This window comes from Artemia franciscana, chromosome 8 (genome assembly GCF_032884065.1).
Source record: "Artemia franciscana chromosome 8, ASM3288406v1, whole genome shotgun sequence".
NCBI classification, from domain to species: domain Eukaryota; kingdom Metazoa; phylum Arthropoda; class Branchiopoda; order Anostraca; family Artemiidae; genus Artemia; species Artemia franciscana.
The window spans coordinates 29,103,816-29,123,507 of record NC_088870.1 but is presented as its reverse complement, the minus strand read 5'-3'; the positions used below and the strand labels follow the sequence as shown (position 1 = coordinate 29,123,507).

General features: G+C 35.8%; 1 protein-coding gene and 1 long non-coding RNA gene across 2 annotated transcripts in view; one reads left to right on the top strand and one right to left on the bottom strand.

Moving 5' to 3' along the window:
- Positions 1 to 18,602, bottom strand: part of LOC136030253 (uncharacterized) — a 36,585-nt gene extending 17,983 nt beyond the window's left edge. The window contains exons 1-3 of the long non-coding RNA XR_010618223.1: positions 18,528 to 18,602; positions 11,069 to 11,140; positions 4,076 to 4,188 (exon numbers count right to left, since the gene is read on the bottom strand). This is a non-coding gene — a long non-coding RNA (uncharacterized LOC136030253). The remainder of the gene's footprint in view (positions 1 to 4,075; positions 4,189 to 11,068; positions 11,141 to 18,527) is intronic.
- Positions 1 to 19,692, top strand: part of LOC136030251 (ryanodine receptor-like) — a gene marked incomplete in the record, with an annotated part of 328,739 nt that overhangs the window by 45,029 nt on the left and 264,018 nt on the right. The window contains 2 exon segments of the mRNA XM_065709092.1: positions 10,856 to 11,027; positions 11,693 to 11,862. Of these exon segments, the coding sequence (XP_065565164.1) occupies positions 10,856 to 11,027; positions 11,693 to 11,862 (342 nt within the window).

Sequence of the window (19,692 nt, the reverse complement as noted above, 5' to 3'; positions counted from 1 at the left end):
AGGGAAATGTGAACTTACTGGAAGGTGTAAAGAGGGAGAGTTTAAATAGATTTGGATGGAGGAGGGGTGCGTTGCTGCGTTGGTCTCAGGTGCCTTGGTGCTGAGGTGAGTTAGTAGTAGTAATAGTAGTAGTAGGACTTACTGTTAGAAAAGGGGGGATGTTTGATCATGGGTGTGTCCAAAAAGGCTAATGCTATTTAGGCAAATTTTCAGAAAATATTGAGAGGTATGTTGAGCTAAATCAAAAGAAATTATATGTATCCAAGTCATTAAAAAGGCCTATCAGCAATATCTTAGGAACAAGTAAGCTGTTTTTACCTGTGAAAGCTTGAAACTTTCAGGACTACTGCTACCATTGCTACCATTGCAGCTGCAAGTGAGACTGGTTTTGAATTTAACTTTGACTACTTCCGACTGTGACAATTTGTAACAATGACTGTAACCACTGGCAGCTGATACTACATCTATTTGTGACTACTTTAAGGGAATGTCGAGGGAGATTTTGAATGTTGAAAATTTATTGTTGAAAAAACATCACTTTTATATTTTCATAAGATGTGGAAAAAAAATTATGCTTCAACGGGGAATATCGAAAAATTTGAATCTTGGCATTCAAAAACGAACAGAAATTAATTTTAAAAATTTTGAGAAAAGGAGTTTTTCAAAGAAAAGTAAAGAGCCATATTAATCTTAAGTCCATCAGAAATAAATTCTTATTGTAATTTAAATTCAAAACGATCAAAAATTTTTATTAAAGAATAAATGAAGACTAAAACTAAAAGAAATTAATTGAGCAATCATAGCAAAGAAACATACAACAGAAATGAATATAAATGAATAAAAAAAAAAAATCTTAAAATAAGTAAAACTTCAAGTGAATACTCAAATCAAACTTAAAACGAGCAATTTCACTGTAAAAGGCTAAAGCCTACTGTATCATTTGTGCTTTACTGAAAATGATTTATTTTAGATAACTTCGAAGACTACACTGCCTTTCTGTGACGAAAGTAAAACAGTTCAAAATAGGGATGAAACCTTTTAATTGACAGTGTTTGTATATAAAATTATTTAACTGGATATTTCGAACACATATACAGTGTTCGAAATATCCAGTTAAATAATTTTTATATATATTCACTGTCAATTAAAAGGTTCCATCCCTATTTTGAACTGTTTTACTTTCGTCATGATTTATTTTACAAATATTTTTGTCTATTCCTTTTCTTTTTCTACTACAAATTTCTGGACGTGTTTTTTTTTTGAAATTTATACATAAAACCTTTGTTTCTTTAGTTTTTGTTCATTTTTTATAATGAGCGAACCTTAGAACAACAACCACCTCCAACCACATATGAATAGTTCACATAAAATTATTTTCACATAAATTAATTTAATGTTGAAAAAACATCACTTTTATGTTTTCATAAGATGTGGAAAATTTTTGTCTATTCCTTTTCTTTTTCTACTACAAATTTCCTGACGTGTGTTTTTTTTTTGTAATTTACACATAAAACCTTTGTTTCTTTAGTTTTTGTTCATTTTTTATAATAAGCGAACCTTAGAACAACAACGACCTCCAACCACACATGAATAGTTCACATAAAATTATGTTCCGTTTTCTTAACCAGAATTTATCTAATCGTTTTTCTGATGACGCAAAAACCCTATTTGGGACGATATGGTGAAATAAGACAAATTATTGAAGAGCAATCTCTGTCACTTATTTTTAAATTGACACCGACTTAGTCATTTTTTTTGTACCAGCCGTATCCCACTTTCATAAGATAATTGATTTAATGCGACAACCTCTAAAAAATTTGGATGACGAAGGGGTCTAAAATACCCAAAAATTAATTGTTAATTCATAATGTACCAATTTTTTGAAAAGGAGGGTTGTCAAAGGGGGAGGGGTATTAGAAAGGCTGTGAGTCTACTTTTGTTCCTCATGATAGAGATGAAATAGCCCAGTACTGTTTTGCTTTAAAGAAGGTGTTACATGTCCAACTTTATGGTAGAAAATTAGCAATAGAAGGGCTGAAGAGGGGTCCTGAAAAGCCAGTAGGGATATCAAGAGGGCTTACTGGAGGGCAGACAGGCCTATTTTATGTCTTAAATCGTATTGACTAAGAATCCCTTTAAGATTTCTGGTCAAACAGTTATCAAAATACTTATCATTTTATTGAAAATTTGACGGTTAGGGAGTGGGAAGTGGTGGTGACAGACAGGCGTTGACTATTTAATTCCTCCAACCATACACATTAAATATCCTTGGATAGTTCCGCTTCAAACCACGGGCAATATGCTTACTTTTATGCTTGTTCAGTCACCGAGCCACTATCTGATATTTTTTTTCAGTACGATTTGAAATGATATAAATACTATAACATTTCCTTTTGAAAATGATAATGTCTATCATTCAGAATTTTCAAAATTTCTGAGATTCCAACGAAAAATATATTTTTACCAAAAACAAATACAACACACAATTTAACGAGCTCATTGGGGATCACTGATCAGTGCTAAAGAAAATCTAAGAGGGTGGAAGCCAAAATCTAAATTACGATGATAATTTTAGCTTTTTTTTATTTGTTTTCATTATTAGTTTAAATTTCTGTTCGTCTTATGTTTCATATATTCATCTATAGGAATACCTGTTCGGTTTATGTTCGATTTGTTTTGCGACCTTAGTTCTAACCATCCTCGATTTTAATTTTGCTTTTTACCTTTCCTGAATGGCCAGGACAGTCGTCCTAGCCAAGTGGATGGCGCACGAGGTTTGGAATCCTTTGTCCGAAAGGTGAGGGTTCAATTTCTGCCATCACCAGTTATTTGGTTTGGGACAGGAGTCAGTGGTTTGACTCTTTAAACTCAACCAGAGTCGACGTAGCTCTAAATGGGTAGACTACCTGGAGAAATTTTAGGAGGATAAACAGGAAGGATGTGCGAAAGCACAGGATGGCTGACCCCCATCCCCCCATAGCACTTCCTGGCTGAAGAGTCTTGAGATGGAGATCAGTACCACCGGGTCGGATTTTAAGAAGTCCTTTACATTTTTTTTTTACTTTCCCTTGATAACTCTCCCTTGACAATTCAATGTAAAAAAAAAATCCTATTTTACATTAGTATTTAGAAATAAGGGGGCTAGGTGTTTATCCCCCCCTTGAATATGCCCCTTATGGAAAATATCCCCCCAGAAAATTCCCCCGTAGAAAATAACCCCCGGGCCCCCACACCATGGCTGGTTGGTCTCCAATCATTTTGACTAAAAAAAAGGAACAGAACTCTCAATTTATGATTGAATGAGCATCCTCCGAAGTTTCCATGACCCTGAGGTGGAGGTTCGGATGAGGAAGGGACAGTCTCACTCGTATAAAGAACAAATTCCGCTCATTTAGGATTAAATATTACATTTTACTTGCATATTTTTTCGGGCGGGGACTGGCTGGGTTGGCACAAAAAAATTAAAAATGTATCAGAATTTGAAACTGATACTTAATCCCTCTTGATTTCCGGGAATATTTCTTCTCTACGCTGTTATTATGAAAGTAAAGAGTATCATTTGACGCCAAAATAAGCAGACAAGGGATAGTGATACCACTAATTAAGTGTCAAGAAATTTAGAAAGAAAAAAATTTTCAGCAGGATTCAGGAAATTCTATTCTCAGAATTCTTGGGATATAACATTTCAAACAAAGCAGTTTAGGCCTATAGAGGTTAACAACTAAAGTGTTAAATCGATGATAAAGTCACATAACAAACTGTTCACGTTACCCAGGCAACGCAAGTCTTGTTTTTAATTTAATCCCTATTAAACGTGAAGAATCCGAGCCCATTAGGTTAAAATCGAAAATTCACAATTTTGCCGAAATAGTGGAAAATAAAGATAGTGCGTAAACATATTTGTGGATTTATAGGATGGAAGGGACAAAACTTCCCTTCCAAAACTAGTCTAAAGGGACAAACTTAGATATTAGGGATGCACCTTAAAGAGAGCTCTTAGTTACATGTATCTCCCAGACCAAAGTAAAAAAAAAATAAAGGAAGAGACAAGTCGTCTTGATATTTTTTTGCATACCCTGACAGGCCTATCCGGACTAGGCTTAGGTTTCCAATTTCCAAATACTCCTCTCATCGTGCAACATCATTCTTCCCTTTATAGGAAGCCCACATCAAAGCAGTCCATCCAACCTAAAATTAGAAAACCCGTTAAAAAAATTCAGTTGTCTTTTTTAACCTATTTCTAACAGTCCATAGAATTAGATAGATTTTGTCAAAGAAGGGAAGCATTTAGTTTCTGGAAGCAGTGTGTATCTGTTCTGTTAGATGCACCTCAGTGGTTGGTCATAGGTAAAAAGAAAAATCTAATCCGTTTAACCTCTTTCTTTCTTTAAGGCTGATTGAAGGTATTTTGTGTCTATATGCAGGAAAACTATGAGCAGTAAAAGCTGTTTTCTGACAAATTTTGGTGGTTCCTAAGATGATTATATAGAAATTCCCAGCAGGATATTTTTGCAGAAATGTAAATATATATATATATATATATATATATATATATATATATATATATATATATATATATATATATATATATATATATATATATATACTAAATGTCTCTCTACCTTAAAGAATCTCTAGCATGTAAAAAACAGTAAAAAAAAAAAAAAAATCAAGAGCAGGAATGTAAATACTCTGGCCGGTACCCCTCTTCAACTTCCACTGTCGTTACATCACATCATTTTCTTACGATTTACCGCATCACATTAAAAAACATCCAAAATAACGCCAACAATAAAATCTACAGAGTCAAATGTTTAAGGGGGATCTTCCTGGCGTGGATTGAGTTTACTTTCATTTAGTTTCCACATGAATTTATATAAATCTTCCGAAAAAGCCAAATTCAAGGTCATTGAAATTCTATGTCACTAAACTTGCATAGAGGAAGGATAGGGAAAGTTCCTGAAGGTCTGGAACATCCTTCTCTAAGAGAAAATTATATAAAAGAAAACTAGTTCTGTAGAGGGCAACTACGAAAGTTTTGCCCTTGCCATAGTAATTACCCCATCTGTAAGCTTCGAACCCTATGCTCCCAAGCTACACTGTATATTTGGCAATTAAACTTCATTAAGTAAAACTCTATTATTGAAAATCTTTTTAAACGATTGGTGTAGAGAACATCCGAAAAGGTTTTCATGTTTCTTTCCCTTCTCGACACTACTTTTCAATTAGAGTGAAGCTCATGTGCTTACAAAATATACATGATAATTCTTTCTTTCTTGAAACTGTTTGAAACTTGAAACTGATCTAGGAAAGCTGGTAATCACTTTTAATTTTGTGTCTCTTTTATTTCAGCTACTTAATACCCCTTTCCCGCGGAAAATACCCCCTCCCCCGTAGAAAGCACCCCCCTTCGGAAAATACCTCCGGTAAATCCCCAGGATAATACCCCCCTCCGTGAAAAATAAGGTTTTCCAAACTAGAGAATTTCATTTGAATTTTCTTTCCGTAGGGGGAAGGAATTTTGGTTCTTGCGTATTATACGCCACTCACTCAAGTTTATGCTGTGTAAAATTCGAGAACAAACGGGTTTCTTCGTTGGTATCTTTCAGACAAGTGGCATAATAGATGGGAAATATATAATTTGCAGGTGATGGGGGGGGGAGTAGAATATTTGGACAGTTTGAAGCGAGAAAACAATTCTTACTTCGTAATATGCAGAATAATTGTACTTAACACATTTTGCATGCATACCCGCTATGCTTTACCCTCCCTCCCCCTAAAGTGCAAATATATAGCCTAAATTTGTTTCAAAAGTAATGAAAAAAAGCGGTTTGTTTCGAGTTTTACACAGCGTAAACTTGAGTGAGTGGCGTGTAATACACAAGTATCAGAATTTTCCATAGAGAGAGCCGGATTTCCTGGTATTATTTAAAAACGTTCGCAAATTAAATTTAAAAAGCAAGTTTTTTCAACTGAAAGTAAGGAGCAACGTGAAAACTTAAAACGGGCAGAAATTATGACGTATATGAAAGGAGTTGCTCCTTCCACGAGACCTTGCTCTTTGCGACAAAGTTTTGACTTTTGTCCTAATTCCTTAAGAACGATTCCTGAAAACAATGACCGTTTATTAGAATAATAAGCTTTGTTTGAAAATTCTACAACAAAAAAACTTTGGTGTAAATAGCGAGGTCTTGACGAGAAGGCAACCATATACGTAATAATTTCGGTTCGTTTTAAGGTTTGATGTTACTCCTTACTTTCACTTGAAAAACTTGTTTTTTTATTTAATCAAAGACAGATAGTATTTCTTAATATGGAACAAGTTTTTAAAGAAACGTAAAGAGTCTTATTAAGCCAAAAATGCTCAAAAATAAAGTCAAATAATCTTCAATGTAAGAACTATGGAGTCTAATAGACATAAACAAAGATAGACATAAAATATCTTTTTCTATGAAAAAATCTGTGTCAATAAAAAATGAACAGAAAATAACAAAAAAAAAATTCCGCAAAACAAGTTTGTTAAAGAATAGTAAAGAGCCTCATTAAGCCAAAAATGAGTAGAAATAAATTTAAATAACTTTTCAAGCGTAAAACCACCACAAATCACAATCAATAAATGAATTAAACCCAAAACGAACATAAATTACAACAAATAACCGATTCAAACTCAAAACCAGCAAAAGTTAACATGAGTAGGGCTGACACCCCCCCCCACACCTTCTCAAGACGAGAACATACTTTGCATTTTACTGAAAACAAAATACATTTTAGATGTTTTCACGTTTTTATGGCACTTGGTATTAACCAAGTGACATATAGCAATCGCAAATTCTGTCGGTCTGTCGGTCTGTTGGTCCCGGTTTTGCTACTTTAGGCACTTCCAGGTAAGCTAGGACGATGAAATTTGACAGGCGTATCAGTGACCGGACCAGATTGAATTAGAAATAGTCGTTTTCCCGATTTGACCATCTGGGGGGAGGGGTAGTGGGGGGCCCGTTAATTCGGAAAAAATTGAAGTATTTTTAACTTACGAACGACTGATCAGATCTTAATGAAATTTGATGTTTGGAAGGATATCGTGTCTCAGAGATATTATTTTAAATTCCAACTGGATCTGGTGATATTGGGGGGGGGGAAGTTGGGAGGGGGAAACCTAAAATCTTGGAAAACATTTAGAGTGGAGGGATCGGGATGAAACTTGGTGGGAAAAATAAGCATAAGTCCTAGATACATGATTGACATAACCGGAACGGATCCGCTCTCTTTGGAGTAGTTGGGGGGGGGGGTAAGTATAAAAATTAGGAAAAATGAGGTATTTTTAACTTACAAACGGGTGATCTGATCTTAATGAAATTTAATGTTTAGAAGGATATCGTGTCTCAGAGCTCTTACCTAAATCCCGACCAGATCTGGTGACATTTGCGGGGGAGTTGGGAGGGGGAAACCTAAAGCTTGGAAAACACTTAGAGTGGAGGGATCGGGACGAAACTTGGTGGGAAAAATAGGCACAAGTCCTAGATACATGATTGACATAACCGGAACGGATCCGCTCTCTTTGGGGTAGTTGGGGGGAGGGGGTAAATTCTGAAAAATTAGAAAAAATGAGGTATTTTTAACTTACGAAGGAGAGATAGGACCTTCTTGAAACTTCATATTTAGAAGGACCCCGTAACTCAGATCTCTTATTTTAAAGCTCAACCGGATCCAGCGTAATTGGGGGGGGGGGGCAGTCGGAGGGAACCAGAAATCTTAGAAAATACTTAAAGCGGTTAGATCAGGATGAAACTGGGTGGAAAGAATAAAAACCTGTCTAAGATACGTGACTGACATAACCGGACCGGATTTGCTCTCTTTGGGGTAGTTGGGGGGGGGGGGGGTAATCTTGAAAAACAAAAAAAAATGAGGTATTTTTAACTTACGAACGGGTGATCGGATCTCAATGAAATTTATTATTTAGAAGGATATCGTGTCTCAAAACTCTTATTTTAAATCGCGACCGGATCTGGTGACACTGGGGGGAGTTTGGGGTGGGGGAACCTAAAATGATGGGAAACGCTTAGATTGGAGGGATCAGGATGAATCTTGGTGGGAAAAATAAGCAGAAGTCTTAGATACGTGATTTACATAATTGGAACGGATTCGCTCTATTGGGGGGGGGGTTAATTCTGGAAAATTAGAAAAATTGACGTATTTTTAACTTACGAAGGAGTCAACGGATCTTCATAAAACTTCATATTTAGAGGAAAATCGTAACTCAGATCTCTAATTTTAAATCTCAACTGGATCCAGCGTCATTGGGGGATGGGGACAGGAAATCTCAGAAAATACTTAAAGCGGAGAGATCAGGATGAAACTGGATGGGAAGAATAAAAACACGTCTATGATATGTAACTGACATAATCGGACCGGATCCGCTCTCTTTGGTGGTGTTAGGGGGGGGGGGGGTAATTCGGAAAAATGAGGTATTTGTAACTTACGAACGGGTGATTAGATCTTAATGAAATTTGATATTTAGAAGGATCTTGTGCTTTAAAGCTCTTATTTTAAATTCCGACAAGATCCTGTGACATTTGGGGGAGTTGGAAGGGGAAACCGGAATTCTTGGAAAACGTGAAAATTCGTAACTCAGATCTCTTATTTTAAATCTCAACCGGATCCAGCGTAATTGGGGGGCAGTTGGGGGGTACTGTAAATCTTTGAAAATACTTAAAGCGGTGAGATCAGGATGAAACTGGATGGGAAGCATAGAAACCTGTCTAAGATACGTGACTGACATAACCGGACTGGATCTGCTCTCTTTGGTGGAGTTGGGGGGGGGGGGTAATTTTGAAAATTGATGTATTTGTAACTTACGAAAGGGTGACCAGATTTTAATGAAATTTGATATTTAGAAGGATCTTGTGCTTTAAAGCTGTAATTTTAAATTCCGACCAGACCCTGTGACATTGGGGGGATTGGAGGGGGAAACCGGAATTCTGGGAAAACATGAAAATTGGGGTATTTTTATCTTACGAATAGGTGATCGGATCTTAATGAAATTTTATATTTAGAAGGAATTCATGTCTCAAAGCTCTTATTTCAAATCCCGACCAGATCTTTTGACACTGGGGGGAGTTGGAGGGGGAAATCTTGGAAAACACTTTGAGTGGAGGAATCGGGATGAAGCTTGGTAGATAGAATAAGCAAATGTCCTTGATACGTGATTGACGGAACCGTACTGGATTCGCTCTCTTTGGGGGAGTTGGGGGGAGGTGTTCTGTGATTTGGCGACTTTGGTGCTTCTGGACGTGCTAGGACGATGAAAATTGGTAGGCGTGTCACGGAGCTGCACAAATTGACTTGATAAAGTCGTTTTCCCAGATTCGACCATCTGGGGGGTTAAAGGGAGAGGAAAAATTAGAAAAAATTAGGTATTTATAACATACGAGTGGGTGATTGGATCTTAATGAATTTTGATATTTAGAAGGACATTTTGACTCAGAGCTCTTATTTTAAATCCTGACCGGCATTCAGCCTCTTATTTTCCTTTTAAATCGATCTATAGATTCATAGAATTTTGTTAGAGCTCATACCATATGATCTCTTGGCTCTTAGCTTTTCATGCCTCGTCACAAGTGCCGTATGAGCTCTTAGCTCTTGTTAACTTTAATAAATAAAGAAGTCTTAAGAATATAAGTAATAAATATCAGATTATTTATATCAAACTGACAGTACACTGTTATTATTTTTTTTTTAGTGAAGTCTAAATTATGTTCTGGTCTTAAGAAGACATGTTGTCAGCCCTACTCCTTTTACTTTTTGCTCGTTTTGAGTTTGACTAGGTTATCAATTGTAATTTTTGTTCGTTTTCGGCTTCATTTATTTTTTAATGGTGATTTGTGGTAGTTTTACACTTAGAAGAACACTTACACTTAGTACACTTAGAACACTTACACGTAGTTTTACACTTAGTACGAAAAACAAACTCATAGAATTTGACAACACTTTCGTCCGTAAAAACTTAGACAACAAGAATTTGTTGGTTCCCAAAGCCAATTATCCTTTCAAAGGAAAGCCAAACCTTTTTAAACTTTTTGTCCAGTTTCCAAAATCCAGTTTTTGATAGGATAATCCTACATCTAATCACAACCATACAATTGTCAAAACAGGGGTCGATCTGAATCACGCAATGGCAAGAGTGCACTCCTATGTAGTTCCGGTTATTCCAGTCGAAACTACGTTCAGACTAGAACATGGTGGTCAAGCACTCTGGAAATTCTGGAGAAGCACTGGCCCCCTCTCTCCCTCCCATGAAAAAGGAAAATCTTACAAAAGCAATATATTTTATTAATAGCTATGTTACCATGAAGGACGAAATTTGTTGAATGTTTACATTTGCCGGTGAAAGTCCGAAATAAGGAAATTTAAGGAATATTTCGGACTTACACCAAGCGACAATGTGTTTTTTGACCATCCAGCTTTATTAGTCTTATTCAAAGTTTGATGGTGACAGGATAGGTTATAAATCTCAAAAATGGGCTGGAAATTAGGCAAGAATCTCAGAAATGTAAATCTCAGAAATACTCAACACTCGCCATTAGTGCATAGTGAATGCCAACAAACACATGGTCGCCTGGTGTATATCCGAAATATTTGTTAAATATTCTCATTTCGTACTTTCACCGGTGAATGCTGACATTCATCAGATTTCGGTCGTTCACCGTAACGGTTAAATTAATAGCATGCATTTAATAAATAAATGCAAGTACAAAACAATTAGTTCAAACTCAGGAATTTATGTGTCTCCTCCCGAAACTGAGTCCCTGATTTTGACAACTTTGTTTTTCTTATTTTTTTTTTTATCTTTTTTTTTTAGGGACGAAGCCACGATGGCCGCATCCAATTTTTATTTGCGAGAAGAGAAAGACGACAATAAAGTTATTCTTGAAGATAAGGACTTAGAAATTATTGGTTCTCCTGTCATCAAATATGGAGATAGCACTGTGATTGTTCAGCATATTGAGTCAGGATTATATCTATCATATAAGGTCAGTAGTAGAACTAGAAAGGTTGGCGTTATGCTACTTACATTGGTTTTTCGGAAGAAAACCTTATCAAGAGATCCCTTTTAATGTTACTTGCTTAGTGTGTTAAAACTCTCCTGAAAACAAAGTCAATTAACGAAATATAGAGACGGTGAATAAATAAGAGAAGAAATTTTTGGTGACAAATAACCAAGTAAGCATTAGAGGAAAATAGTGATAGTTGATGAAGAGAGAGAAATGGCTTGAAAGAGGGCTCTATCATGGAATACGTGACGTGCATCAAGGAATTGTAATAAAAACTAAAAAAAAGAAAACATTGGTCAGGAAATAACTTACAGACATGAAGAAAAGAAGAGGTTTCCACATACAGTTATAGTGAGAAGAGAGAGGAAAAAACAGAGAGATGAAAGAGAAATACGGGAGGAGAGTGGAAAGATCAGAGTAAAAGAAAAAAGACGAAGATCCATACCACTTCCCTACTAAAATTTTATAAAAATCATATTGCTTTTCGGGATTATGGGATATCCCAAGGACTTTTTTTTCCAATAGAACGGCTTCAAAATTCTTTTACTCATGTTCAAATTTAGGCTGTGCATTCGCATTTATTCTTTTTGTTCTTTTTTCTTTTCTTTTATGCTTATACTAAAATAAAATTGTCTTTATGTTAGACATATGAGACAAAGAAGAAAGGCGTTGGCAAGGTGGAGGAAAAACAAGCCGTTCTTCACGAAGAGGGTAAAATGGACGATGGCTTGGAATTTAGCCGGTCTCAAGAGGAAGAATCTAGGACAGCCCGCGTTATCAGAAAATGTAGTTCACTGTTCAATCGATTCATAATGTAAGCATGCTATTTTATTTTTTAACTATAATAATTTAAATGTTCTTATAAGTGATTTCAGATTTTTCTTTCTTTTTTGGTTTTGAGTCGTTTTATGATTAATTTTGAATAACTCTTTCCAAAAGTTTTTCCAAAGAAAAATTAAGAGTGATATCCAACCCAAAATGGAGGATAAATAGACTCACATAACAAAGCAAGCAAATAAGACTAAATGAACAATAAAGCCAGATTCAAAACAAACAGGAGTGACTACAAATATTCATTCGTTGTAACTTAGATATAAAATTTTAAATTAAAGAAAGCTAAAAGGAATTATCAAGTCGCACTTGTAACAAACAAAAGTTAGCATAAATAAAAATGAGGCTATGACTTTGTCGTGGAACGGCTTACGATCAATGTCGAGAAGCCCAGGGCAGGGCTCATAATATTTTAAAAATATTCCAAGTCTTGAAATTTCTTTTAGTCTGAGCTGATCAAAGTGCTTCAACCCTGGTAACTCTTTTTCGTAAGAGTTGTTAGTTTCCTGCTCTCCAGGTTTTGAGCTGATTCGGCAGCAAAATTTGTCATATATTTATGGCCTTTTGACCAATTTACAGCCTAAGATCAAGCTCTGTAGCCTTTTTAAGGGAGAAAAACAAACTGTTTTTAGCTTAAACTCGTTTTGGTCACCACTTGAACAGGAAAGTCCAGCGAATATTGAGCCGTACCCTGGATTTCTAGAGTCCTTGACTCTTTTTCTAAAGAGTCAAAAATTACCTCGTTTTTGTGTTAAATCGGGAGTTAGTCCATTTTGCATTTAATCAGGACCTGTTTATTTTTCGGAGTCAGGGCTCCATCATTTTTGTGCCAAGTCAGAACGTTTTGAACCAAATAATAATAATGATAATAATAATAATAATAATTCATTTATGCCCTCTTTACATACAAAAGATGTACACAGAGGAGTATGGAAAGAAAACTGAAAAATATAAAAATTACACTTCTAATAAAAATCAGTAAATCATAGCTGTTTTTTTGGCACAAAACTAAAAAAAAAACACTCACAAAACATGACCTATAAATAACAACATAACTCATAAACATAACTTATAAAATAGCACCCATAAACATAGCGCATACATATCTATTTTATTACAGAAATAACGACACAACTGTTTTTCCATTAAATGAGACAATTAAGGGGAAAATTTATTCTATTTTCTCTTGACCGTCTAAGAAATCAGTCGTATTTTTGATCCATTTTAATAGTAATATCAAATATTCCGAATTTTCGTATAATATAACTATTTTTAAACCATAGTGCGGATACGCTTTTTATCACTTTTACTCAAAAACTTCAGAAATGGAACAATGAAAAATACATGAGGTGCAAACATTGAATTTTAAATTATAGCAAGTGTTTGCTTATTAAAACGACCTTTCACCCTGACTAGCAGGCCATATGTTTTCCTAAGTTTTTCCAACACAAATTATAACACAAACTCTCGCGTAGCTTTAATTGACGGACCAAAAGGCAACCCAAGGTAATTAATGGAATCTTTATTAATGCTGGATATGACGTTTACTATTCGCCACTACGAATTCTGTTTTAGATGGTTCAATCTCTAATCCTATCTCTCGTAGATGTGAGTGTAATGTATTAATTGCATTCTGCATTGATAATAAATTATCCGAGAACAACAAAATATCATCAGCATACGATAAGTGGCTAAAGTCGATACCCTTAATCACATATGGGGATATGAACCGTATGGCTGACCTAATTGCGTTATTAAATATAAAGCGGCTAAGAACTGACCCTTGTTTAACTCCACGACGTAAATAAATTCGGTCTGAAAGTTGCCCTCCCGAAAGATTCAAACGCTTTTGAAATGTCAACTCCACACACAAATAATTGTTTTTTAATCTTATGGTGGTGTTCCAATATTTCTAGAATTATTGTGTGTGCATTTTGAACCCCTACACCACTTCGAAAACCCAACTGTTGATCCCCCATATCACACTTTGTTGTTAAATATGGAAGTAAATTTTTTTCAAATAATTTACTAATAACAGAACAAAGTGTTATTGGTCTCTGTATGATTAAATAAAAAAAAACAAATTTTTTTAGCTGAAAGTAAGGAGCGACATTAAAACTTAAAACGAACAGAAATTACTCCGTATATAAAATGGGTTGTCCCCTCCGCAATCCCTCGCTCTTGACGCTAAAGCTTTTAATTGTTTTAAAAAGTAGAATTGTGGCAAAGAGTCAAACTTCAGCGTAAAGAGCGAAGGATTGCGGAGGGGACAACCCATTTTATACGGAGTAATTTCTGTTCGTTTTGAGTTTTAATGTCGCTCCTTACTTTCAGCTAAAAAAATTAGTTTTTTTAATTTAATTTCTGAACATTTTGGAATTAATGCATGTTTGGTTTTGGCTCTCCGCACATAAATTGTTAAAATGAAATTTGTATATTAATTCATTTTTTGGCTAAATGGCTTTCTCTTAGTTTTGATCGGACGATTTTGAGAAATAAGGGGTGGAGAAGGAGGCCTAGTTGTCCTCCAATTTTTCGGTTACTTAAAAAGGCAACTAGAACTTTTAATTTTTAACGAACGTTTTTCTTAGTAAAAAATATACGTAACTTAAGAATTAACTTACGTAACAAACTTTCATAATCTTATATTTTTATTATGTATACGAGGGGGTTTGTACCCTCGTTAATACCTCGCTCTTTACACTAAATCTTAAGTTTTGTCCCAATTCTTTAAGAATGACCCCTGAATCAGAAAGGCCGTAGAATAAATAGTTGAAATTACTAAAAATACTTTAGCATAAAGAGCGAGGTATTTATCTCCTCCTAAATACCTCGCTCTTTATGCTAAAGTATTTTTAGAACCCCTCATATGCGTAATAATCTCTGTTCGTTTTAAGTTTTAATGCTACTCCTTTCTTTCATTTGAAAAAAACGTTTTCATGTTTATTTTTCATTGTTTTCTTATAGTAATGCTAGAAAATCATGCGCCCTTTTCCTTGAATTTTTCTTCCCCCATGACAGATTCCTCCAAGGAAAGATCCTCCAACATAGCCCCCTCCCCTCAGCCCCACCCCCAAACAAAATAAAATCCCCCCGAAAATGTCTGTATACTTTCCAATAACCATTACTATATGTAAACACTGGTCAAAGTTTGTAACTTGCAGCCCCTCCCCCAGGGATTGTGGGGGAGTAAGTCATCCCCAAAGACATAGTTATTATGGTTTTCGACTATTTTGAACAAAATGGCTATCTCAATTTTGATCCGTTGACTTTGGGAAAAAAATGAGCGTGGGAGGGGGCCTAGATGACCTCCAGTTTTTTTGGTCACTTAAAAAGGGCACTAGAACTTTTCATTTCCGTTAACATGAGCCCTCTTGCGACATTCTAGGACCACTTGGTCGATACGATGACCCCTGGGAAAAAGAAGAAACAAAAAAAAAAAACAAATAAACACGCACCCGTGAATTGTCTTCTGGCAAAAAATACAAAATTCCACATTTTTGTAGATAGGAGCTTGAAACTTCTACAGTAGGGGTTCTCTGATACGCTGAATCTGATGGTGTCATTTTTGTTAAGATTCTACGACTTTTAGGGGGTGTTTCCCCCTATTTTCTTAAATAAGGCAAATTTTCTCAGGCTCGTAACTTTTGATGGGTAAGACTAAACTTGATGAAACTTATATATTGAAAATCAGCATTAAAATGCGATTCTTGTGATGTAGCTATTGATATCAAAATTCAATTTTTTATAGTTTTTGTTACTATTGAGCCGGGTCGCTCCTTACTACAGTTCGTTACCACGAACTGTTGATGAACATTGTGAAAGATCCTTGCCCTTCTGGCGTATACAAACTACTTTACCTCCACCCATCAAAAAAGGGACATAATGATAGGTTACTATTATTTGAAATAATAGCGTAAGATGTTCTAGTAGTTTTGAAGTACCAGAGATAAGATGCTCTGGTAACAAACCGTCTGAACCTGGGGCCTTCCACATTTTAGTGATCTAATTTGAGTTAAAATCGAAGATGCAGTAAAATAAACTAGGACTAAATAAACTTTTTATATGGGTTCAGCTAAGAAAAATGCTTATACAACAATTCACGATAACTTAATTCAGTTGATGGTAAAATGGATGAAAAGACTGAGGTAAAGTCCACATACCATTGATCTAACGGGATTTGGTCTGATAAATCAGCGGATGACTGTGTCAATTTATTAACCTCATTAAAAGTACCTTTGGATTATTCTTAATCTTGGTTGATATGTCTTTTACTTGTTGTTTCTTCCAAGTTGCCACTGAGTTTATATAATTCTTTTTTGTTGATTCAACAATCTGGAAAAGGGGGCCATTTCTCGGTCGGTCACATTGATCCCAAATACGATACCATACCCTATGTTTCTCTTTTGCTTCATGCAACCCTGGAATAGCAGACCATCCCTTTTTTGTGTATTTCTATGCACTCTAATAACAGGAGCCGCAACGAAAGCCGCAACTTTCATTGCATGAACTATTTCAGCATAATAAATATCTAATTTCAACGAATGAAATTTTTGAGACTGTAATAGGAGGTGAAAATGAATTCTAATTCTACTGAGAATATCATCTAATATGCACTGATATAAGTTTACTTCTGTTCTATCCCAAAGCCGCTTCTGAAACCATTTTGGAGTGCAACACCTATGGCAAAACAAATTTAAAACAACAGACACTTCGAGGTGAAAATGATCACTAATCAAAATTTCTTCTGATACTTTAACAAGAGAATTCTTTAAAAATTCAGGATCTGAAATTGTAAGGTCCAAATTTGCCATGCTACCTGAGTTATGAACATAAGTAAAAATTTTGCTATTCGCTGCCACTGATAGATCTTTCGGAAGTGATGATAATAAAATCTGGGACCACGGTAAACTAGGAATAGTGAGGTCAGTGTTAAAATCATCACAGAGTAAAATGGCTTTGCCAGATGCTCGTATTTTATGAGAAATTTTTGAGACTCTTGCACAAACTTTAGCAAAAAGGTTGTTAAATTGTTCGTTTCTGTAATTAATAGGCATATAAACTGCAAGAATAGCGGCACGGCCTAGATCAACTGCAACAAAAGTATCATTGGTTTCAAGTAAAACACACTTAAGGCTCTTTTTTACTCCAATCATAATGCCGCCAGAGGGGCGACCTCCTGTGATTTTTGCAGAACGGATGAAGAACTCGTGGTCACAAGAAAATTCCAACTGATTACTATTAACGCCACTTAACTGGTGCTCAACTACACACACTATATCGAATGACTTGAATATTTCAGCTAAAATTATATTAACTTATCTCTTGCTCCATTTATGTTTTGAAAATACAGGTTCACACAATCAGGTTCGGTGCAATGGTCCATACCTGTAGAGGGAGAGCAGTTATCAGCCACAACCTTGAGTGTTCGATGCAGGGACAGGCATACGGCTCTTCAATATAGTGCAGGAGAAACTATTGATTCTGTGATTTCCACCTCAATTTGCGCATTTCAAGGTGGAGGCTGAACATGCATTATCGCGGCTATTAGTATGGGGTCAGGCACATTTGCCACATTTAGGTTCGTTATAACATTCTCGTGCAAAGTGGTCAAATCCTTGGCATTTAAAGCACTGCTTGGGTCGATTCAGTGGAGTTGACACCCGGAAAAGCGAATAATCAATTTTGATGCCATGCTTTAAAGCGATATCGAGGTCTGTTTGAGATTTAAAGGGCGATTGCACAACTGAACTGCCTCCAAAGCGCTTTGCTTGCGTAACAGAGGTCACTAGTTTTGTATTATTTAATTTATCAAAGCCCTTATCAATTCGTATAATTCCTAGATATTCCTTGTTTACGACCTTAACACTGATGCGGGAACCGGGAGGTGGGGCACTTGCCACCGATGAGGCAGAATCATTATCTTTCATAAATACCATTAACCTATCTCTCCGCTGCACAACATGATCGATTTTGTCTAAGCACCCTAAATTTGAAATAAACTCGCGCTGCTTAGCGGGGTTGGAAGATTGCATACTAGCAGGTAAGTTACTAAAAATAACAGGAACTGTAGCATTGTCTGGCTTAGGAAGGAATGGGCACAAACGGTTTTGTTCATCCATATCTCAGCTAACAGACTCTTGTTTTTCAACAAGGAAATTTAACATTCGAACACAGTCATTTAATCTTGATGCCACAATAGTATTTGGTTCGCTCGGGAAAACCGGAACATCTGACGGGTCCATAATCGCAAATCGTGGAACAGGATCATCTTTCGAGATACGGTCTGATAGCAATTGTAAAAGTCGGCCATAAAAGCCGCGCTCAGATATGAGTCCCGACGCCTCTCAAGAATATCAACTTTAAAAATATCACGACAGATTTCAATAGTCTCTTTGAACGCATCTTACCCCAAAAACTTCGCTGCTAGTGCCACAACAGCATCCTTATCTGCCTTATTAATAATTTGTCTCTGTAGAAAATTCAAAACTGGACAAATATACACTAAGTCCATTTTACAGGCCACGAAAAATTACTCCCCCACAATCTAAATGATATGCAAAAATCATAGTCCGTATTCAATGAAGCCGTCGGTAAGTTATAATATTTCGTTATCAGAAAATCATTAATATTTCGTAATTGACTTACTTTCAACAGTTTTACTTATTACGCAATCCAATTATAAACAAAGTATAATCCAGCTTATGTCCTCACAGATCAAAGCCTGAATTCAAACTGATGAATGAATTCTAAAGCCTGTGAATTCAAATCAGCTTGTTTTTACATCGAGTCAGGATATACTCTGGTAAGTCCTGAAACAGGAGTTTTGATCTGAAACAAGATTTAGCTCGTCTTTACACTTTTTTTGCTTTGAGCACCAAGTCCATTTACAGCTTGTCTTTGCTCTGATTGAAGACTTGGCTTGTTTTTACACCGTGTCAACAAGATAATACAGTTTGGAATTATTATTTTGTTACATTCAGTGAAGACTCAGCTTGTTTCCACAGTGAGTCAGGGCCTTGCTGATTTTTGTAGTGAATCAATCCACTTCTTGGACTTAGCTCATTTTTATATCAAGTCAGGACTTACCTCAGTTTTCTTCCTAATGACAAATAATATACGGAAACAATGGGCAAGTTTCAACTTAAAGACCTTTCCTCTGTGGGTTGTGGGGGGGGGTAATGTTATATCCAAAGGAATAGTTATTGGGTATTTCAACTAGGCTAAACAAATTGGCTATCTCAAAATTTTTATTGGACGATTTTAGGAAAAAATAGGCGGGGGAGGGGATCCAGCTGCCCTCAAATATTTTTGGTCATTTAAAAGGGCACTAGAACTTTTAAATTCCGTTTGAATAAGCCGTCTTCCGATATTCTGAGACACTGGGTCGATGCAATTTCGCCTGGAAAAAACTAACAAATAAAAACGCATCCGTGATCTTTCTTTCGGCAAAAATAGAAAATACCAAACTTTTGCAAATAATAGGTTGAAACCTCAGAGATAAGGTTCTCTGATACGCTGAATCTGATGGCATGATTTCCATTAAGATTTTTTTTACTTTTAGGGGATGTTTCCACCCTTTTTGGAAAGTCAGGCAAGTTTTCTCAGGCTTGTAGCCTTTGATGTGTAATACTAAACTTCATAAAACTTATATAGATTTGAAATCAGCATAATAAGTTGATACTTTTGATATATCGATCGATATCAAAATTCCGGTTTTTTGGACCTTTGGTTACTATTGAGTCGTGTCGCCCCTTTCTTACAGTTCGCTACCACAAACTGTTTGATATCCGATCTTGCATATTGAATTATT